We start from the raw sequence: 25,507 nt of genomic DNA, 5'->3' as shown, positions 1-25,507 counted from the left end.
CTGATCAAAGGATCAGTTTTGATGACCCTAAACCGACCCCAAGTGAAAAGACCAAAGTACCCTTCATTTAAAGCCTTTAAAAAGGCTGAAAATTGCTTCTGACCCATTCGGCGCGCCGCGCCACTATGTGGAGCGCCGCTCCACTCTGCAGGTCAGATTTCAGAAACTTGTTTTGGCCATAACTTTTTGTCCGTAGCTCCGTTTTCGATGAATCAAATATCGTTGGAAACGTAATAAGATTTTCTTTCCAATGGTAAGGCTTTGAAACATCAACACAAACTTTATTTGGGGTTGAAAAGATACGTACACACCTTGGTACTTCAGACCACGTCCCGTTTCCTTCGACGTTCGAGCAAGCGACACGTACATGCTTCGTACACTTCACACACGCATCGTGCACCATAAATACATTATGTACAATAAATATTTGGGTCTTACACCTCCTCTATGGCCTGCCTCAACTATATGCAGTCGTCTGTTTCGTGCCCGAAGTCATTGTGAAAGTTACAAAATTTGCTTGTATCTCTCAACTTCCCCTTGCTATTCAGCTTTGGTGGAGCTTTAAAAGCTTGGGCAGCTCTTTCGGTAGCTAGGATCTCTTTAGGTGACTTCATCAACGTTTCGGGGATCCCGGAGGTGTTTTCCCTTCGGTAAGGGGAGAACCTGTTCCGTTCGTTCCTTCTTCCAGACTTTTCTTCACGATGACTTGCCTTTTCTTTTCGCTTAAAACCTTGGGATTCTTCGTATACGAAACTATTGGCGGTGTCTTTAGCATCCAACCAAACGTAAGCCTTGTTTAGCAAAGCTTTGTAAGTTTCGAGGAGATCTCGGCTAAGATGCTCCACCATCGCTCAGGTCCTACATCCGTATAAGAGCTTCGAGATTCTTTGTGACTCGGGGAGTCCTAGGATCTGTTGGGTTTCATCCGTATACCGGATGAGAAAAGCTCTCGAAGCTTCGTTATCCTTCTGCTTGATACTGTGAGCAGCAACATGATTTTTCTTGTGCTTCTTTTGCTGGCTGAACTTCGACCTGAAAAGTCGTTTAAGGTCCTCGAAACTCGAGATGGAATCATTTGCTAAAGAGTCGAACCAGACACTTGCATCGCTTTTGAGCACGTATGAGAATGCATGGCAAGCTACGGCAGTATCCCATCTTGACATTCGAGCCGCACCTTCGAAGATATTTATAAAATCATCAGGGTCCTCTTTCCCTTATTAATACCCCAGATGGGAAGGTATCTTCATCCCGACTGGTAATGGGTGGTTTTGTATTGAAGATACAAAAGGGGTTTTCTGACTTTTCTAGGATTGGTCTAAGTGTCCGCTGACGTTTCCATTAGCTTCGTGGTGAAGATTGTTCGCTACGAGGGCGCCTCCAGTATACACATTTCGGTAGGGTAAGCTAACCCACGGATTACCTCAGTTCCATATTTGCTGCCCCATAGGCAACGAAGCGTTTTGATGAGTCACCATGGGAATGACTCCCGTGGCTGGAAGGACCGTGCTGGTGTTAGGCATGATTTGCGGAACAATGGGAATGGACTCCCGAAGGTATATTGTTGCGAAACTGGCCCTCTGGTGTTGCTCAACGGGGCACTGGTGGTTATCATTGAATGAGCCGGTTGCGAAGGCACCGGCTGAAGAGTGACGTTCGGAGGGATTGCCAGCTGTGAGATCTGGGGCTGGCTGGTAAGAGGGAGACTTCTTGTTGGCCTCGCCTCCATTTCAATTTCCTCGTCAACGTCTTCGCTATCATATGTGAGGGTTCTCCGACTGTGTAGGTGCCCCCCTTCTTGCAACTTTTTGATAACGGCGCGTATGTTATCGTAGTTATTTAGTATGAAAGTTTTATCGATTAACAGCGGTGGCCCAGAATCACTCCGATCTGTGGTTATGGGCATAGTTGGAGTGATAGGCGTTCTTGTCCCGGTTTCGTGCTGGTCTACCTCAGATGGTAAAGAGAAACCGGGTGGTGGGTGATCAGATTCTGCCACGATCTTGTGTTTTTCTCAAACAAAACGAGTATTGAAGTGGAGTCCCACGGATGGCGCCAATTGTTTGTACAATTCGTGGCAACCCTTGTTAGCGAAACAAGGATATTGAGGTCTGATCACTGAAGGGGCGATATAGCAGGATATGATGATAAATGTATGCTTGTTGGTGATTCCCCGAAGGTAGTACGAGGGTATCGTACTTTACGCCACCAAGATACGAAGGTAACTCATTGAATGAGTGTTGTGTGTGTGTAATTATGACTTAGAGTAAATGTGTTCTCCAGAGATCATGTTCTCCTTTTTATAGGGTTATGCAATAGCTCTATCACCAGCTTTCTAGGTAGATTCAGTCTTCGAGGCGATTTCTGATGAGACAAAGGGGACTTTCCCTTCGGCCGACTGCAGCTCCTGCTGGTTCAAGAAAGCTACCATGCAACATTCCTCTTTCGTCATTTGGATGTTAGTGTAAGCGTGTTTGGTCAACCCGCTTACTTCTCTCCTTCAGTCTAGGTAATCTTGTGACTTTAGGAGAAGTCCTTGTCTATTGGTAACTGTGATCTCTTCGTCATTATGTTCCTTCGTTACCGTTGCTTCGTATAACGGAAGTGGTTCCGTAATGACTCTGAATATTGGGATTCTACTTTGGTAGCATTCTTCTTTTATCATTTGGGCGCCTTTATTTGAGTTTTGAGGATATCCCGTCTTTGGTTTGTATTTGACATATGCGTTCTTGTGATCAATTCTTTTGTCATTCATCCTCGTTAGGCGAGATATCTTCGTTAGCTTAGCTTCGTTTATTTTGACGGGGGGATACACTATCAGTAATTTTTGATTATATAAATATTACTCCCTCCGTCTCATTCCAATAGTCCACAGACAAAAAACACGCAGTTTTAGGAAATCCCACTAACTTCATTTTTCCACCAATGAAATATCATCTCTCTCCAGATCCACCAATGAAATATCTTCTTTCCTTTCTATTTATGGAAGTGGACTATCAGAATGGGACAGTCCAAAATGAAATACTGCCATATTGGAATGAGACGGAGGTAGTAATAGATTATAAAATATTTAATTTGAAATTGCATCATTCAATAGTAAATTTTTATCATTTCGTATATAAATATTATTCGCATGTTTTCATATATATATATATATATATATATATATATATATATATATATATATATATATATATATATATATATATATATATATATATATATATATATATATATATATATATATATATATATATATAAAATATGTGTGAAACTGTATTATATTTGTTCTTTTGAATTTATATGTATGTTAAACAAGTACTTATTCTTAACATTATAATGTTTAATAATATTATGAAATTGTAGCTTTTGTGAATACTTTAATTTTGTGATTAGCCATAATTCTTTTTCAACATTATTTACTTAATTATTTTATACATTTGGATAAATAGTTCTAATAATATAGGATTATATATATTTATAGAACAAAGAATACTAATTTTCATCATGCAGACCATTAGGTCGAATCTTATTCTATAGATTTAATCACTGATCTTTCAATAAAAAGTAATTTTAAAAACTAACAATTGTTATAATTCAGTAGGCTTATAACTACCTTTAGTGGTTCTTGACTGTAGAAGGTATATAGAGATAGAGATACTGTAAAACGAAGAAAACAAAGGTTGAACAAAAGGGTATGAGTAATTGGTTTTTTATTTATAGAAAAATGTACAATGAGAGTTTGGTGGCATTTGGAATCTAGAGAGAGAGAGTGTTTTTGTTAACCAAAAAATACATACAATAAACTCTAACTCAACACACCTATTTATACTCAAAGAAAAATATACTATGCAATATCTATAATAATAATAAAATTATCATCCAATTATTACTTTTATAACACTCCCCCTTGGATGATAATTTTATTAGTGAATAACTAGTACTGCCTCGTTAAAAACCTTGCTAAAGAAAACCCTCTGGGATAAAACTTTAGCTAAGGGAAAAAGAGTGCAGCATAGAGTTGACTCCCCCTCAAGTAGGCAACGCCTGAGTTGTTACATCTTCTGAACATGCCTCATGCCAATATTATGAACGTGTGTTCTGAAAATAGCAGTTGGAAGTGCTTTGGTGAAAAGGTCAGCAGAGTTTTTGCTGGACTGAATATATCTCATTTCAATCTGGTTGTCCTTAATGAGATTTTGAGTGTATGAGAAGAATCTAGGGGGTATGTGTTTTGTTCGGTCACTTTTGATATACCCTTCTTTCATCTGTGTTATGCAAGCTACATTATCTTCATAGATAGTTGTTGAACTTTTATTGCGTTCTAGTCCACAAGAATCAGTAATGAGTTGTGTCATTGATCTCAACCAAAAACATTCCCGACTGGCTTCATGTAATGCAATTACTTCGGCATGATTTGATGATGTTGCAACAAGTGTTTGTTTTTGAGAACGCCATGATATTGCGGTACCTCCATTTAGGAATACATATCCATTTTGAGATTTAGCTTTATGTGGATCAGATAAATTACCTGCATCTGCATAACCAACCAAATCTTGTTTTGATTCGTTAGAATAAAATAATCCTAAATCAGTAGTTCCTCGAAGGTATCGAAATATGTGTTTGATCCCATTCCAGTGTCTTTTGGTAGGAGCTGAGCTGAACCTTGCCAACAAATTAACTGCAAAAGAAATGTCAGGTCTTGTACAATTTGTAAGATACATAAGAGCTCCAATTGCACTAAGATATGGTACTTCTGGTCCCAGGATATCTTCATGATCTTCACAGGGACGAAATGGATCAGTGTCAACATTAAGTGATCTAACAACCATAGGAGTACTTAATGGTTTTGCCTTGTCCATATTAAAACGTTTTAAAATCTTTTCAGTATATGTTGTTTGATGTACAAGTAAACCATTAGGCATATGTTCAATTTGTAAACCAAGGTAATACTTGGTTTTTCCGAGATCTTTCATTTCAAATTCTTTCTTTAGAAGTTGAATGGCTTCATGGATCTCTTTATTTGTACCTATGATATTAAGATCATTAACATAAATAGCTATGATCACATATCCGGATGTTGTTTTCTTAATGAAAACACATGGGCAAATAAGATTATTGGTATACCCTTTGCTTATCAAGTAATCACTTAATCGTTTATACCACATGCGACCCGATTGTTTCAACCCATATAAAGACCTTTGTAACTTGATTGAGTACATTTCTTTGGGTTTTGCATTGGTTGCTTCTGATACCTTAAATCCTTCAGGTATCTTCATATATATATCACTATCAAGTGATCTATAAAGATAAGCAGTCACAACATCCATGAGATGCATTTCTAAATTTTCAGAAACTGCCAGACTGATTAAGTATCTAAAAGTAATTGCATCCATAACAGGAGAATAAGTTTCCTCATAATCAATTCCCGGTCTTTGAGAAAAACCTTGAGCTAGAAGTCTAGCTTTATACCTTGTAACTTCATTTTTCTCATTTCTTTTTCGCACAAAAACCCATCTATATCCCACAGGTTTCACATCTTTAGGTGTGAGAATGATAGATCCGAAAACTTTTCTTTTATTGAGTGATTCAAATTCAGCTCGTATTGCTCCTTTCCAATGATCCCAATCATGTCTATTTTGACATTCCATGACAGATTTTGGTTCTGGATCATCATCATCATTCATGATGTCATATTCAACATTATATGAAAATATCTCATCAAGATTTTTCATTTCATTTCGGTTCCATAATATTTTTGAATGTGCGTAATTGATTGAAAATTCCGTATTGACATCATCAATCTCCTCTGCAGAAGGAGTATTGATTTGTAGTTCTTCTTGAACACTTTCTTTTACCTCATTATCAGCTGATTTTCTTTTCCGAGGATTTTTATCTTTGGAACCAATTGGTCTCCCACGTTTCTGGCGTGGCAAAGACTCAAGAATAACATTATTGCCAGTTTTTGGAATTTCAATTCGAGCTGGAGCATTTGCTGCTGGTATATATGATTTAGTCACTCTTTTTGTATCTGTAAATGCATCAGGCAATTTATTTGCAAGTTCTTGCATATGCATTATTTTTTGAACTTCGATCTCGCATTCTTTTGTGCGAGGATCAAGATACATTAATTGAGGTTCACACCATGAAACATCATTTTCTTTATTTTTTATTTCTCCCCCTAATCTAGGGAATAATGTTTCATTAAAGTGACAATCAGCAAAACGTGCTGTAAAAACATCACCCGTCATGGGTTCAATATATCTTATTATTGAAGATGTTTCATATCCAACATATATTCCCATCCTTCTTTGAGGACCCATTTTAGTGCGTTGTGGTGGTGCGATAGGGACATAAACTGCAAAACCAAATGTTCTAAGGTGGGAAATATTTGGCTGATGACCAAAAACAAGTTGCAAAGGAGAATATGTATGACTTGCGCTTGGTCTAATGCGAATCAATGATGCAGCATGCAAAATTGCATGGCCCCATACAGATACTGGAAGTTTTGTTCGCATTATCAATGGTCTAGCTATTAGCTGCAATCGTTTAATTAATGATTCAGCTAAACCATTTTGTGTATGCACATGGGCAACGGGATGTTCAACAATAATCCCAATAGACATGCAAAAGTTATTAAATGCTTGAGACGTAAACTCACCGGCATTATCTAGTCTCACCCTTTTAATAGTATAATCAGGGAAATGTGCTCTCAATTTAATAATTTGAGCAATAAATTTTGCAAATGCCATATTTCGACTTGATAATAGACAAACATGAGACCATCTACTAGATGCGTTTATTAGAACCATAAAATATCTAAATGGTCCACATGGTGGATGAATTGGTCTACATATATCACCTTGAATTCTTTCAAGAAACATTGGTGATTCTTTTTCAACCTTAAGAGGTGATGGTCTTATTATCAACTTTCCAAGTGAGCATGATGTACATGGGATAAGTGCATCATGAGGGATCCTTTGATCCGCCAATGGATGTCCATGTGTATTTTGTATTATTCTTTTCATAATTGTTGATCCTGGGTGACCTAATCTCTCATGCCACAAACTGATCATTACAGGATCACATAATTTTTCTTTAACTACCACATTTACTTCAGGTACATTAATATGTGTATAATGTAAACCAGAATGAAGTCTTGGTAGTTTTTCAATTACACGATTCTTATCAGTGATACTTAAATATTTTTCATTTTCTGTTGTCACTGACTGATAATCATATCCATTTTGGTATATGTCAGAGAAACTTATCAAATTTCTCTTTGACATGGGAGAAAATAAGGCATTATTTATCAGAAAATTCGTACCATTTGGTAACATGAATTTTGCCTTTCCCATTCCTTTTATTAAGTCCACAGGACCTGATATAGTATGTATAGTTCCTTCCGTTGCTTTCAAGTCTGTGAAATATTTTTTAGATTTGAGTATGGTGTGAGTGGCACCACTGTCTGCAATACAAATATCTCCACCATTTGACTGATTTTTTACTCCAGCAGTATACATCATGAACTTCAAAAAAAAATATGAGAAACAAATAATGAGTATATAATTCATCAATATATTACATTCAAAACATGTTACAAACGATAGCACATAATGAGGAAATATGTAGTAAACTAGATATGGTGTAGATTGAAAATCTACAACCATTTATTTAACGAGAACATATAATAGGATATCTATATATATATATATAGATATTAGAAATTTATTCATTAAAGTAGTCACAAGTTGGCTCAGTGATTTTTGTATCAAGGTCATCCACAAGATTTGCTTCTTTTCCTTTTCCCTTTAGGGATTCTTGATACCGATTAACAGAATGCTGATTTGTTCGGCAGTTTTTAGACCAGTGGCCAATTTTACCACATCGGTAACAAGAATCTTCAACATTCTTTGAAGAGCCTTCTTCAACATTGTGATTTGTGGGATTGTATGGTGTTTGGATTTTATAATTTTGTGGATTATTATTTCTTTGTCCACGACCACCACCACCACGACCACCACGACCACCACCACCACCACGACCATTACCATAAGGGTGATTTCGAACATAGTTATGATTTTTATTATTGTTATGGTAATTTCCATGATGATGGTTTTGGCCAATATGGCTACGACCTCTTCCACGCCCTCGTCCATGTGCATTTCTTCTTTTATTATTATTATTATTATTGTTAATAGCATTAGCTTCAGGAAATGCTAGCGCACCGGTAGGACGAGATTCTTGATTTTTCTTCAGTAATTCTTTATTAACTTCTGCAACTAAGAGATAAGTTTGAAGTTTGGAAAAAGTTTTATAATTCTGCAATCTTAAATTTTCTTGCACAGTTATATTTGCAGAATGCATTGCGGAGAAAGTTTTCTCCATCATATCAGCATCACTTATTTCTTGACCACAGAATTGAAGCTTTGAACGGATCTTGAACATGGCCGAGCTGTATTCACTTACCTTTTTGAAATCTTGGAACCTTAGATTTCTCCATTCTTCCCTCGCAGCTGGAAGTAATATTTCCTTTTGATTATCGAATCTACTCTTGATACTTTCCCATAAAACATGTGGATCTTTGATAGTGAGAAACATATGTTTTAAGGTGGTATCAATATGTTTGCGAATAAAAGCAATTGATTTTAATTTATCTTGATCGGAACAAGTATTATTTTCTTTTAAAGTTTCTAGAATACCCAATGATCCAAGATTTATTTCTACGTCCATAACCCATGATGTGTAGTTTGTTCCCGATACGTCTAAGGCATCAAACTCAAGCTTTGATAAGTTTGACATTTTCTATTTTCAGAAAGATGAACAACATAAATCATAATCATAATCATAATCATAATATTTTTTTTTCCGTAGATAAATAACAACATGCAATTAGAATTAGTTTAGATTCATAAGTAGTAAACAAAGGAATAATGGTATGATTACAAATAATAAAATCATAAGGGAATATAGGTTCATATTATATTATATTATTAATGATATTATTATAATATATATTAAGTTATAATATATATTATTATAATATATTTTTCTTATTTTAACCTTTAAGATTTACTTTTAATAAAAATACAAACTACTTTTCTTATTTTAACTTTTAAGATTACTTTTAATAAAAATACAAACTACTTTTTTTATTTTAACTTTTAAGATTTACTTTTAATAAAAATACAAACTATTTTTTCTATTTTAACTTTTAAGATTTACTTTTAATAAAAATACAAACTACTTTTTTTATTTTAACTTTTAAGATTTACTTTTAATAAAAATACAAACTACTTTTTCTATTTTAACTTTTAAGATTTACTTTTAATAAAAATACAAACTACTTTTTTTATTTTAACTTTTAAGATTTACTTTTAATAAAAATACAAACTACTTTTTTTATTTTAACTTTTAAGATTATAAATTTAAGAATAAACATTAGTATGCATGAAATAAATAATGATTAATTGCATAAGTAATCATAAATGTTAGATAACATATAAAGACCCCATCGTATTCGTATTGATCGGAATTAATCTCGACCCATGGTACCGTGTTGTCAAATGACGTGTTGCGTACATAAAGTACCGTGTTGTCAAATGACGTGTTGCGTACAATCATGAGGTCTTATTAACATAAATATAAATGTTAGTGAAGTTAATAAGAGTTAGATTACAGAAAATATAATTCAGGTGGTATAACCGACCATATATAACTTAAATAACATAAATATAAATGTTAGTGAAGTTAATAAGAGTTAGATTACAGAAAATATAATTCAGGTGGTATAACCGACCATATATAACTTAAATAACATAAATATAAATGTTAGTGAACATAACTGTAAATGTTAGTATACATAAATAAATGTTAGATAACATAAATGTAAATTAGGCGACAGTGTCGACCATATATTATTTAGGTGGTATAACCGACCATATATTAGTTAGGTGGCAGAGCCAACCATATTTAGTATAAATGTTGAGATAATCGTGCTGATAACGTGTTATAATTCAGTAGGCTTATAACTACCTTTAGTGGTTCTTGACTGTAGAAGGTATATAGAGATAGAGATACTGTAAAACGAAGAAAACAAAGGTTGAACAAAAGGGTATGAGTAATTGGTTTTTTATTTATAGAAAAATGTACAATGAGAGTTTGGTGGCATTTGGAATCTAGAGAGAGAGAGTGTTTTTGTTAACCAAAAAATACATACAATAAACTCTAACTCAACACACCTATTTATACTCAAAGAAAAATATACTATGCAATATCTATAATAATAATAAAATTATCATCCAATTATTACTTTTATAACAACAATACCTTATTTATTAACTGTTTTTATTATCCACACTCACCACATCATCATAATTAAGGAGATTTAGGTATTCATGATAGATCCTATCGAACATAGAACTTTTATCATCATTTAATATACGTAAATCACAACCATCAATTAATAAAACATCGGTATGCTGATTGGCCATCATGCTAGGACTTCCTTCCTCCAAAAATGGTGACCAGTTTGACCATGAAAAGTCAAATTCACCAATATCTCCAATCTTACTCGCACAACTTGATAATGCACCACTTGTCATCCCATTATGATCAGCAATCTCAATTTTGCTCGAGTTTGATGGTGACATTGTAAACGAATTAGAAGAAGAGTCAACAACGTTGACGTTTAATGAATTTTGTTGACCTTTAGTTTTTGTATTCTGTTCTTTTAATTTTAATTTCCTTTTTGTTTTCTTAATGCTTTTTGATGTTTCCTGGTGGCCATTTCCGGATTTTTCAACCACTTTTCGGAGATAAGCGTTCCAATAGTTTTTAATCTCATTGTCAGTTCGACCTGATAGCTCAGTGGCAATTAGAGACCACCGATTTCCATGCAAAGCTTGCAACCGAATAATGACGTCATTCTCGTCAGAAGTGAAGTGTCCTCTCTTAATACCAGGTCGAAGATAATTCATCCATCTCAAGCGACAACTTTTCCCACATCTAAGCAACCCTACATCCATACAAAAAATATTTTTCATCATACAACATTATTATCTTAAAATAACAACATATTTTCAATGAAAAATGATAAACGAAAGGTTACGTTTAAACATACCATAAATGATTTGATTCTATTTTTATAACTTAAACCTATCATAAATCATAAATAAACATTGATACTAAAATTATATAAAGAAGTCGGTATTAATAAGAAATTTATATATATATTATAAGCAATTAAACAGAGTTCACAAATTTAAATATATATATTTTCATCATTTTCACGTATAAACTCAATGACTTGTATAGAAGAACTCTATATAATTAAGTATAGTGTGAACACGACCTGCCACTTTCATACCATTTCATTTCATTTCATTTCATTTCATTTCATTTTCTTTTATTTTATTTCATTTTTAATGGATTTTAAATTATGTCTCATTTTCATGTCTAGACTGTCCCATTTGAGTTATTATAATTTAATTTTTTTTCTCTTATATATTGTGCATTTTGCCATATTGGAAATCATGTATTCGTACAAGCTTTACATATTAGGTTATAGTTATAGTTATGCTCATATTTATATAATTCTTATAATTCTGTTTTCAGATTTCAGATGATGTACAAGTTATAATATAAACTTTGTTCTTCAAGGATCTTGTGCTGCTTTCCTAGTGTATATTCTTATATATAGTTTTTAGAGAGTTGCTACCTTTGCAACTTCGTCGTTATAATATTTCGTGATCCATGGGTAACATTACCCAAGTATTGTAATACTTCGTTTAATTAATAAAATTGTTTGCTTTTAAAAAAAATTATATTATAGTGGTAATAATATGTTTTAAACAAAACCGAATTATAAAAATACGAACATATTCATTGAAACTATAGTTTTTCATATAACTAATTATTCATATATACATATTCATCAGAGCCGTCTTGCTAATTTTAGAGCCTATGTTCGAAACATAAAAAATGAAGACTTATAAGCATTAAATTTTTCAATACGTATAAATATAATAGTATGATAACATAATCAAAAGACTTAAAACTTCTCGAAACAATCGTAAGATAAAGTTATTCTCAAATAGTTGTCAACTCATTATAATTAAAATGTTCTTTATATCAAAATGTCATCCTAACCTTTTTTTAAAGCAAAGTTATTGGTAAACTTTATATAGTAAATACTCCATAATATATTGTTCTCAATTCCTATTGTAACGACCCTGAATTTTCCAACATTTATTTATTAATAATAATTATTATTATTAATACGTATGATTAAACGAATGTATGTTATTACATTTACATGTTGTCATGATTAACCATACTTGACTTTAAATGCCCGAAACGTCTTTGTGACACACGAAACTTTCACGAATAATATTTTTAGATATTATTTGTATTCATGATTAAGTTTTATTAATCATTTTAATTAACTAATGTTATTGGTAAATTACTTGGGATTTTATTGGATTAACTTGTTACTTACATACATATTTGGGCTTTTTAATTGTACATGGGCTTAGAAGTCAACACTACCCATATTAATGGACTTATTTAGCCCATTACTTCATGTAAGTATCACTTAGGGACTTAACTAGTTAGTTTATTGTAAAGGAATCAAGTTACATAATACTTACAACTAGTTCCCATGTAAACACCTCCATTAACCAACTTTAAAGGCTTTAACATGCATGAGACTAGTGGATTTTTGCCCTCCCCCTCTTGGTTACACAAACCGTCGGCTCTCATTAGGAATGAAGGAGTTTTTTTTTTTGATTTTTCCTTATTACTCTCTCATTAATCTTCATTTCCTTTTCACTTTCACAAAATACTTCACACTTTTCTCTCATTTTTCTCTCAAAGATTGTAAGTGACTTGAACAACTCCTCTCTTCTTTCTCTTGCTAAAAACCGAAACCAAGAACTCCTCATCATCATTCTTTTGCTTGTTTAATTACTTGTCTTTGATTGTTGTTGATTACATATAGTTGTTGTAGTTACTTACTTGTTATTATGAATCAAACTCTTTAGCTTGATTCTTCATTTTATCTTGTATTTACAAGACATACATGAACATAAACTTACTAGTTTATGATTCTACTTTATTGTTTCAAAAGAAAGAAAGTTCATGAGTTGAAAGCATACTTGTAATTCATGTTTGTAAACTTAAAGTTTACATTCTTAAAGATCAAACTTTGGTTTGAATCTTTAAAGTATGAACAACCCATGAACTAGTTACTTGTTTACTTAGTTTATTACTTCATATTATGCACTTTAAATTCATGTTGTTGGTTTAAATGGTCAAGTATTACAAGTTAGTCTTGATCTCATACTTTCTTGAACTAAAGTTAACTTTAAAAGTTCAAGAACATGTAAGTAAGCTTTCTTTAATTATAACTTGGTACACTTATGTTAGATCTAGACTTTTGGGTCTAGGATCTTCAAGATCTAACTAAGAACTATGTTCTACAACTTAAGATCTTGATTTTATAAGTTTATTTTCAAATTGTAACTTAATATTAGTTTTAAAGTTCATGTATGTGTTAGATCTAAGACCTTGATGTAACTTTCGTTCATCAAAATTCATACAACTCTTAAGTAAGTTGTGCTACATGTCTTAGACCTACACTTGTGTCATAATAGTTAAAACTTGGTTAATATTACTTTTATAGTTCATGTATATGTCGGATCTAAGACTTTGATGTAACTTTGGTTCATCAAAATACTTACAACACTTAAATGAGTTGTGCTACATGTCTTGGACTTATACAAGTGTTATGATGGTGAAACCTTGGTCAAGATGATGCAAACACATCAACGAGTTGTACACTTGAAGCTATATGCATCAAGGATGAGAATCGTGATAAGCATCGAGTACCAAGAAACCCCGGAACCTACCGTTTTACTGTTTATGGGTCTGATTAGTATGACCTGGGCTACTGTAATTATGATTTTCAGATATCTCTGTTCGAGTAGATAACTTTTCATATAGGACTCGTCTTAATCCAAGTTACGGTTTAGGATTTATGGCCCTCCGATCGTCACTATGTCCATTTAACGTTGTGCTGAAAATTCTGACCTACTTGCACTTAGACCGTCGCCACGGTCAAACGAAGACGAGTTTGCTTCTGTAATTTTTACCACAACTAAAGGACTCATATACGGATCCATGGCCACTAGTCTCACCTTATTTCAGTAGGTATTCAGGCCGTGGTGACTGACCGAAGTCAGCCTTTGTTTTAAACTCTTTTCATGAACGAAACTTACTTTACACCTTTTGTTTGATGATGAATGATGATGACCTTTAAGACCATATTTACGTACATTTAAACCTATTGGGACAATTTACTGACTTAGTACTATTTGACTTAGGTTGAGGACTTTCCGGACCTACGTACTTGCTTATTTTCCGAGTCATACTTTACCGCTACTTGATCATTGTGAGTTATAGCATTCCCTTTTTACTTTAACTTATTTTTGTTAACTGAGAATACATGCAGATTTTATGTTTTACATACTAGGCAAGAGTACTTAAACTTTATATATGTGTGGGTTATACAACGGCATAAACATTCCCTTTAGCTCGGTAACGTTTAGTCATTGGTTTTTGAACCGGTGAACGCGAATCTTAGATATGGATCCATAGGGTTTGACATCCCCACTCGGGCTAGTAGCGCTAGCATTTAACGGGTGTTTAATACTCCGTAAACATACGCACTTGCGAAGTGTACTTTCAGGGGGTGATATATTATTAAACGTTAAGTTAGTTACCGAGTGCCCAAGATTGAACATATACTTTATCATACTGATTTGGATTACTGTTTGAAACGCTCTTTGTAGCACTGAAATCTCGTGGCCTACCTTACATTACTGTTATACTTAAACTATAGCTCACAAACCTTTGTGTAGACGTTTTTAAGCATGTTTTTTCTCAGGTGCTTAAGGTTGCTTCCGCTGTGTACTAGTCTTGCTGTAGACACCCGCTGCTTTAGAGATGTCATCGCATGAACTACTTTATCTTGCATTCAAACTTAATTACTTCTGAACTATAATGTGTAACGACCTAAGGGTCACGTACTATTACCTTTGCTTCTGTTCATTGAAGCATACTTTTGATGTAAAACAATTGACGTTGGTTATGACGTCACCTTTTATTATGAACGCAAACTCTTTCGAAATAGCATATAGTGTTTGACCTTGTAATGATCCTATTGTTGATGGTCCGTACATGTTGATTTAGTACGGGGCATCACATTTGGTATCAGAGCATTGGTTGTAGGGAATTAGGTTGCATTAGTGAGTCTAAGACCAACCCGAGTAGGATTCACTAATAGGACTAATCTACAACTTGCTAGTTTACTTGTTTCCGCTGAACTTACTGCATACTGCTGCTTGCTTTTACTACTATATATCATATACTGCTACTTGTTTACACTACTGCATGATATTATCTGCTTTCGATTGCATGCTACTGTGTTATATTACTGCATGTTACTGTTTACCACTACTGCATGCTACTGCTTACTTCTACTGCTGTATGAACTTACTGCATGCTACCGTTTCCTTTTACTGCTATGTAAACTCGATGTATGCCTTTGCTTACTCTCGCTACTGCATGCTACTATCTACTTTTAACATGTTACTTCGGTATGATACTGTTACTATTGCCATGCTACGTACTGTTGTAAACGATCTAGGCTGCTGTAGTTGTTATTCCTGATTACGCGCTTGCTACATGTCTATTATTTGCTGTACCGACGTGGGGAACTTATCTTTCCCAGTTCAGATGTTTTCCTGAACTACTTTCCCGCTCGTCTAACCCTAAGAACTAGTAGTGTAATCTACCTGTTACTACTGCTCCACCGTTCCAGAGATCGAAACATTACTTCACGCAATCTAGAAGATTGTTCAGTTGACACATATCCTGTACGCTTTCATGACCGTCACTTGACCCTTTCATTCTTCACCACTGCTAGACGATCTAACGACACTTCTGGACTTAGGTTCTTAACACTCCTATACATTGGAGAAGTCGGGAAGGCACCTCCTTTCATAAACTCATAGTGTCTTTCACTGATGCTCAGCCATACCCAAGGACTTGGGAGTCGCCTCAAAACACATCGTATCTCTACTTGCTACACGTACAACTCGACACGAGACCCAGATTATATTTCTAGAAAGGAATCTGACGACGTTACTTGAACCCGAATATTTTGAAGAAATTTCGAGGCATTTAAGCATTGATGCATGACCTATGGAACATGCGCACCCACACTGAGAAACCGTGAGATTAGTTATGTAGATTTTACTTCGAGACAACACATATAAAGCACCATTAGATGAAATTGAGTAGAACTTGAAGTGATCACGTTACATTGACCATATGAAGTGATATTGGAATGAACGTATGATTTAGTACAATATAATGACGCCAGGCCAGCGTGATTATATTGAAGTAAATCATGCAGAAGTTCCAATGTTACTACATGAGGAATATGGGGTGATCCTGGGAAAATTTTGGCAGGGATCACTTGAGCATACGCAGTATAGTCTGTTAAAGGTAGGGAAGGAATAACCACGTAGCCAAGATACTACACAAGAAGAGGCCTTGATTGCGGAAATAATAACCCGAAAATTTGTTATAGATATCGGCACCCTGGACATTTAAGGAGAAAGTTCTTATGTAGGAAAAACCTTAAAAATTACTTGCGGTAAAGCAATCGTTATGGAGACGTGCATGGATCCTGGTTTTAGTTAGGGTATGTTTCGTCACAACGTTTTATTGTTTCGGAGTTGTTTAATACTGGAGCGATAGAAACCTTATATCTAAGAACCTTAGTGTTATGACTAATAAGCCAATAACGACCATGAGGGTTAAGTATTCTATGGGACAAGCAAATTGTAAGCTGAGAAAGATAGAGGGATAATTTAAGATAGTACTTTAAGATTAACAGGTGGGTCATTTGGAGATGACCTAATATTAACCAAACTTGGAAGTTTTAATGTGGTAGTTGAAAAGGATTAGTTACCTACACACAGGCATATGTTATTTGAGAAGATTGATAAAATTTCCACGGCAGTGTGATAAGATTGGTTGGAATGAACCTTAAGATTAGCCTAACACCTACCAATTTGGGAAATTGGATGCAATAGTTGGGATGAACATTAAGATTAACCTAATACTCATAAAGTTAGGAAGCTTGATGAAATAGTGGGAACGAACTGACTTTCAAGGATGAAAGCGAAGGATATTTATAGTAAGGAAATTTTTCGTATACCTCACGAGAATGGCAAGCTAAAATCCGTCTGGGGCATTGTTGACCGCTTCATCGCATCTGCTCACTTTCTACCCACAAGAGAAACCGATACAATGGACAAACTTGCACAACGATACATAAAGGCAATTTTATCCCATCACTTCAGCGATGGCTACCCAAGAATCTTATCTGATACTAATTCTTACGTGACTCTAAACCCTCACTTATCCCGAGAGATTCCTTATTCGATGATAATCACTCCATCATCCTTCTTACTTCGATATTAGTCATAACAGTTCGAAATTTTTCAAAAATCAATGGGTGGTTCATTCCCATCCTCATACTCTCCCGTTCGTATCTCACTCATAAGCAACAACTTCACACCTAAGCATTTTTGGTCAAAAAAAAAAAAGACTTATGCCCTACTAATAGTCGTCAATCACATATAAATCCAATGGTTTTTATTACCTCAAATATCACTCAAAATTTTCAAAAGTCTTTTACTCGATTCTCATCAATCTTTTCCAACTTGTAACCTCCGAAATATAAAAATTTTGTTTGCCAAAATTTTACACACATTATTTTTACTATGCTATCCTCTCAAAGCTTTATAAAAATAAATTTATTTTGTTTGCCATTCATGCAAATTTTTTGAAATCGTACCCGTTATATAAAATAAAGTAAATGATTACTTAATTTTTTTTTTTTTTTGATTAATACATATGAAACTTTACTTTCACTTTTACCAATCAAATCTTTCATTCAACGAATATTATACCTTGAACGGTACGTATTGTACTTAACCCTAATTTACCAAGAACTTCGTTTCTTCTCTTACATTGTCACCATAAACAATCCCTATGAACTTTCGTTGCTTATTATATAAAACTTTTCGTGTTATTCGTATCCAAGTCATCATAAAGGCCTTATAACCGTCGAAATCGAGAGATCCATGCGTGTATGTGTGGAAGACACTTCTGCCACGTCATTCAGAGCCCTTGGGCATCCACAGACACTTAAGCCATTTAAAAATCATTGCGTTACCCCAAAGATCTTATTTGCCATATCTGTTGGAACAATGCCCTTTCTTACATAACACTAAGTCCTGACTTATTCCAAGGGGTTCTCATTTAGTGGTATTAATACCATCATTATTCCGACTTTAATACTAGTCATAACCTGTTTGGCACTTTGCAAAATTCAAGAAGCAATTAAATTCTCATCCTCGTGCTCTATCCTTCGTACCTCACTTTTAGCAACAGCTTCGCACGTAAATATTTTTGGCCCAAAGACTTGTGTCCTGATAATTACCAAAACTACATTTATGTCATTAGCTTTCATTACCTAGTAACTGGTCACCAGATGATTCAAAGCTTTTCCACTTAATCTTTTCAACTCGTAACCTTTGAAATACGAAAAACTATGTTTATCAAAATTTTTACACGTTGTTTATTTGTGCGGTCCTCACAAGATTTACAGACAATGAAAATACTAAAAACTTTTCTGTCACTTATACGATTTATAAAATCATAGATGTATAAATCTATACTTACCTATTTTGATACTAAGCTATATCTTTAAATTATTTAAAAACCGTTCCTTTACCAAGATATTCAACTCAAGCCGAATAGTTTTGTGCAAATCGTACACGTTGTACCTACTTCTAAATTTACTAGGAACTTCGTTCCGTTTACGTTGTCACAACAAACGTTTAAAGGTTTTGTTTTTCAAAACTCCGTTAGTTGATTTTAATAAAGGTTTTCGTATTAGACTACACCATGTATGGATCACACTTTTTCTCACCCTCTGTTGGAGATGAAACTTACTATTAAGATCTTTGTTAAAAACTCTTGAGCCACTTTGGATGGCGGTTTTATAAAATTTGTTAGAAAATCTTTGCACCCATAAAATGTTCTTTTAAAGTTAGACATGATAAAAACGCGGGCCGATAAATCAGTTTTCTGAGGTACACTCATTGGTCACCCTATTGTAAGAAAGATACTATGTGGGTTACTGTTCTCAATACTTCGCGGCAAATCACAACACCCTCGTAAACCTCATCTCGATGAATCAATATGTTGAGACACAAAATCATTTTTGGAGATTCTTTTCAGTCGGAGTAGACCATTCGTTAGGACCAAGGGTTCACGTATCTTCTCATCTGTGCATCCCCTTAAGTACACGGATATATTCAGAACGAGCCACTCGAAGAGTTCACTCTCATTCAAAGACCACACCTTTCGTGCGACTTGCTTTTGGAAATGTAACATAAGATACTTTGAGAACCTATGAATCTTGTTATCCCTTGGGAGGGGACTGCTTAAAACATTTATGACACTGATATGGATACTCCATATGTTCCTTCCTTCATTGGTTGCAACTGTATGTTGCTCTAGCTAACGTTAACCCTAACTTCAACATGTAACTGAAAGGATGAAGTTACATTGCGGAACTGTGCTTTCATTTCATCCAAGGTTAGGTTCACCTGCAGTATGGTAAACTAGGTAATATCCCTCATTGTTCGTTCAGACCGTTCTGAAGACACTATGAATAATTACGGCTTGCAAGTCTGATTGGTCACTTTTAGCTAAAAATTCCAATTCACTTATTCAAATGAAACGTTCTTAAATATAGAGTTCCTATGCCTATGGCCTCCTTCCGAAACAATGGGGTTGGTAAAATCCGTGGCTAACGCTATCCAGACATCAAATCGCATGGTTGTAATCACTATGTTTTCCATTCTACCTGTCGGCTTATTTTACGACATACACGCTCAATGTTTTCGATGAGCTTAGAATCATTCATGATGCATTTCACGCATCCAACTTACCGAATACGCCTGTAAGGCTAAACACACCATCTTTCCTTTTGTGGATATACATTCAGATGACATACTCAAGTTAATCGGAAACGGAAATCAATTTGTTGATCACTTAGGACAAGAGACTTAATTAACGGCAGATGCCTATTCTTACTTTTGTACGCCGAAATACCTTTCAAGGTAAACAACTTACTTCTGAGCCCACGAGTCTCACGGAACTTTGATACGCCCCTTCTTGTTCGAATACGGTACCATTGTTGGTCACTCCCTAAAATTTCGGGACGAAATTTTCTTTAACAGGTGGGTAATGTAACGACCCTGGATTTTCCAACATTTATTTATTAATAATTATTATTATTAATACGTGTGATTAAACGAATGTATGTTATTACATTTACATGTTGCCATGATTAACCATATTTGACTTTAAATACCCGAAACGTCTTTGTGACACACGAAACTTCCACGAATAATATTTTTAGATATTATTTGCATTCATGATTAAGTTTTATTAATCATTTTAATTAACTAATGTTATTGGTTAATTACTTGGGATTTTATTGGATTAACTTGTTACTTACATACATATTTGGGCTTTTTAATTGTACATGGGCTTAGAAGCCCACCCTACCCATATTAATGGACTTATTTAGCCCATTACTTCATGTAAGTATCACTTAGGGACTTAACTAGTTAGTTTATTGTAAAGGAATCAAGTTACATAATACTTACAACTAGTTCCCATGTAAACACCTCAATTAACCAACTTTAAAGGCTTTAACATGCATGAGACTAGTGGATTTTTGCCCTCCCCCTCTTGGTTACACAAACCGTCGGCTCTCATTAGGAATGAAGGAGTTTTTTTTTTTTTTTTTTGATTTTTCCTTATTACTCTCTCATTAATCTTCATTTCCTTTTCACTTTCACAAATTACTTCACACTTTTCTCTCCTTTTTCTCTCAAAGATTGTAAGTGACTTGAACAACTCCTCTCTTCTTTCTCTTGCTAAAAACCGAAACCAAGAACTCCTCATCATCATTCTTTTGCTTGTTTAATTACTTGTCTTTGATTGTTGTTGATTACATATAGTTGTTGTAGTTACTTACTTGTTATTATGAATCAAACTCTTTAGCTTGATTCTTCATTTTATCTTGTATTTACAAGACATACATGAACATAAACTTACTAGTTTATGATTCTACTTTATTGTTTCAAAAGAAAGAAAGTTCATGAGTTGAAAGCATACTTGTAATTCATGTTTGTAAACTTAAAGTTTACATTCTTAAAGATCAAACTTTGATTTGAATCTTTAAAGTATGAACAACCAATGAACTAGTTACTTGTTTACTTAGTTTATTACTTCATATTATACACTTTAAATTCATGTTGTTGGTTTAAATGGTCAAGTATTACAAGTTAGTCTTGATCTCATACTTTCTTGAACTAAAGTTAACTTTAAAAGTTCAAGAACATGTAAGTAAACTTTCTTTAATTATAACTTAGTACACTTATGTTAGATCTAGACTTTTGGGTCTAGGATCTTCAAGATCTAACTAAGAACTATGTTCTACAACTTAAGATCTTGATTTTATAAGTTTATTTTCAAATTGTAACTTAATATTAGTTTTAAAGTTCATGTATGTGTTAGATCTAAGACCTTGATATAACTTTGGTTCATCAAAATTCATACAACTCTTAAGTAAGTTGTGCTACATGTCTTAGACCTACACTTGTGTCATAATAGTCAAAACTTGGTTAATATTACTTTTATAGTTCATGTATGTGTCGGATCTAAGACTTTGATGTAACTTTGGTTCATCAAAACACTTACAACACTTAAATGAGTTGTGCTACATGTCTTGGACTTATACAAGTGTTATGATGGTGAAACCTTGGTCAAGATGATGCAAACACATCAACGAGTTGTACACTTGAAGCTATATGCATCAAGGATGAGAACCGTGATAAGCATCGAGTACCAAGAAACCCCGGAACCTACTGTTTTACTGTTTATGGGTCTGATCAGTACGACCTGGGCTACTGTAATTATAATTTTCAGATAGCTCTGTTCGAGTAGATAACTTTTCATATAGGACTAGTCTTAATCCGAGTTACGGTTTAGGATTTATGGCCCTCCGATCGTCACTATGTCCATTTAACGTTGTGCTGAAAATTCTGACCTACTCGCACTTAGACCGTCGCCACGGTCAAACGAAGATGAGTTTGCTTCCGTAATTTTTACCACAACTAAAAGACTCATATACGGAGCCATGGCCACTGGTTGCACCTTATTTCAGTAGGTATTGAGGCCGTGGTGACCGACCGAAGTCAGCCTTTGTTTTAAACTCTTTTTATGAACGAAACTTACTTTACACCTTTTGTTTGATGATGAATGATGATGACCTTTAAGACCTTATTTACGTACATTTAAACCTATTGGGATAATTTACTGACTTAGTACTATTTGACTTAGGTTGAGGACTTTCCGAACCTACGTACTTGCTTATTTTCCGAGTCATACTTTACCGCTACTTGATCATTGTGAGTTATAGCATTCCCTTTTTACTTTAACTTATTTTTGGGAACTGAGAATACATGCAGATTTTATGTTTTACATACTAGGCACGAGTACTTAAACTTTATATATGTGTGGGTTATACAACGGCATAAACATTCCCTTTAGCTCGGTAACGTTTAGTCATTGGTTTTTGAACCGGTGAACGCGAATCTTAGATATGGATCCATAGGGTTTGACATCCCCACTCGGGCTAGTAGCGCTAGCATTTAACGGGTGTTTAATACTTCGTAAACATACGCACTTGCCAAGTGTACTTTCAGGGGGTGATATATTATTAAACGTTAAGTTAGTTACCGAGTGCCCACGATTGAACATATACTTTATCATACTGATTTGGATTACTGTTTGAAACGCTCTTTGTAGCACTGAAATCTCGTGGCCTACCTTACATTACTGTTATACTTAAACTATATCTCACCAACCTTTGTGTAGACGTTTTTAAGCATGTTTTTTCTCAGGTGCTTAAGGTTGCTTCCGCTGTGTACTAGTCTTGCTGTAGCCACCCGCTGCTTTAGAGATGTCATCGCATGAACTACTTTATCTTGCATTCAAACTTAATTACTTCTGAACTATAATGTGTAACGACCTAAGGGTCACGTACTATTACCTTTGCTTCTGTTCATTGAAGCAAACTTTTGATGTAAAACAATTGACGTTGGTTATGACGTCACCTTTTATTATGAACGCAAACTCTTTCGAAACAGCATATAGTGTTTGACCTTGTAATGATCCTATTGTTGATGGTTCGTACATGTTGATTTAGTACGGGGCATCACACCTATCATCGTCAATCCATTAATTCTTTCTTGTGACATGATAGACTGTAAGTAAGATATTCTGTTACTATATACAAATAATGAATTATTACATAGGTTTCATACAATTTTAGGCCTCTTTTAAGGCCCTATTCGACTGCACAATTTTTCACGTCATTCAAAGACATCTCCGATATTAGGATTATGTTTAAGTTATTGCTCAAGGCCCTCGAAATCAATGAAATGCCTTTCTCCTAACACCAAAGAATAAAGGACTACAAGTTATTTTATTATTTGATAGGTGTTTTGTAAGAATAATTGTAGGGAGCTATTTTTTTTAATGGTATTAAAATTATTGACGGGGACATTACTCACTCATCCGATCATATCTAAGAAGTCAAAAGTCATGCTCACATCCTATACCATTTAAGAGAAAACTTCAAGATATTGCGTCCAAGGAACTCTCCTTAGAACCTTGTTAGATATGTGTAGAACTCACCATTTGCAAGTTACCCAAAAGAGCGGTTAATATGATTTTTATTTCTTATATTTATTTTCATCACTCGCATATAAAATAGATCATGCTACTTGAGAGAGACTCAACCCTAAAAAAAGACTACGCATGAGGAGCATCTTTGTTCCACTCACTCGGGATGTTGCCCTGACCGTGAATATAAGTTGTACTTATATATTAAAAAAATGATGTAAGTAAGTAAATATCGTAAATTAAATAAATAATTAATTAATGTACCGGCTTTAGAGGGTAAGGAACGCCATTGACCTTCACCGTGAGTTTGAATGTAATTAGTAAGGAGTTTATCTTCATCGGAGGACCATGAACCACGGTGCAAGCCGACTTTTGAACAACACGGTGCTCTACCCATTTTGGGTGGCTGGGGTTGGTGGTTTGTGGTGGTAGACGATGGAGATTGCAAATGATCGAGAGTAACTTGTTTTGAGTGGTGTATGTTTTATTGTTGTGACATAGAAGAAACCGTACACCAACAGTGGCCTTTTAAATAGTTTTCTCAATATTTGCACGTTTTTCATTTCTTTGCGTTAAATTTTGGATCTATATTTGTATTTTTAGTAAATATATAAAACGTAATGAGAATGACTTTTTGACATTTTATTTCACATAGTATTAAATTAAATTATATGTAACATTATGGTCATATCATTTAGTGAGATATTAAATACTAATACTAATAAAAGTTATACAAAGTGTATTGAAAACATAGATTAAGATGGGCATTTGAGTAATAGCTACTCTCAGTAACCTTTTAAATATACTAACCAAAAACAACCCTATGGTAACCAACAACAATCTTATCAAACAACATCAAATACCTCAACAACAACACTAACAAACATCTCAATTCGAAGGGGGCTAGAATAAGAGAAATCATGAAATATAAAAGACAAAAGGTGTTTCTTAAAAGTGCAACAAAAACTTTCGACGACAACTTATTATTATTATTTTTTTAATAGTACTTTTTTACGAGTGTTTTGTAATTCTAGGGTTTTTTTTTTTTTTTTAAAAAAAAAAACTATAAACATAATGAAACCGGCATTCTATATGTCGGTTTGCCCCTTGTAAGCTGATACCGGCATTGCTAATGACGGTTTTGTCCATGTCACCTGAAACCGGCATTCATATTGCCAGTTTTTCTAAATGACATTTTTTTTTTTGAGATCTTACATATTTTTAGTGAGTTATTTGGATACATGAACGAAGGCTTCGAATATTGTATGAGGATTTGTTACAAGACGGTTGCTGCAATTTGGAACATGTGTTGGTATTCTCGTTGAGACAAATTATTAATTGATGTATAGAAAGAAGTCACATGACTATTTGAGTATTTTATTTTTATTAGTGTTTCACATGGATAAATCACATTACAAGTTACATGTATATCTCCTCTTTAGTTTATAACAACACACACAATTATGTATGTCTCGTATTATTTATATATATATATATATATATATATATATATATATATATATATATATATATATATATATATATATATATATATGAGGATCAAAGGATCCGTTTAAAGACAAACGCTCTTCACAACCAA

At 34.1% G+C, this 25,507-nt stretch overlaps 1 protein-coding gene across 1 annotated transcript; it reads right to left on the bottom strand.

Annotated features, from left to right (window-relative positions):
* Positions 1-10,334: 10,334 nt before the first annotated feature.
* LOC139876002 (transcription factor MYB30-like) lies at positions 10,335-24,304 on the bottom strand. Its single transcript, XM_071863299.1, has 2 exons — positions 24,172-24,304; positions 10,335-11,014 (listed from the first exon to the last, which is right to left on the bottom strand). Exons 1-2 carry the CDS (start codon positions 24,302-24,304, stop codon positions 10,335-10,337), a joined length of 813 nt encoding a protein of 270 aa, XP_071719400.1.
* Between the last annotated feature and the right edge of the window lie 1,203 nt (positions 24,305-25,507).

The sequence above is a fragment of the Rutidosis leptorrhynchoides genome, chromosome 11, assembly GCF_046630445.1.
Source record: "Rutidosis leptorrhynchoides isolate AG116_Rl617_1_P2 chromosome 11, CSIRO_AGI_Rlap_v1, whole genome shotgun sequence".
In the NCBI taxonomy this organism is placed as follows: Eukaryota; Viridiplantae; Streptophyta; class Magnoliopsida; order Asterales; family Asteraceae; genus Rutidosis; species Rutidosis leptorrhynchoides.
The sequence above is the reverse complement of the archived record's forward strand: the minus strand, read 5'-3'. Positions and strand labels throughout refer to the sequence as shown.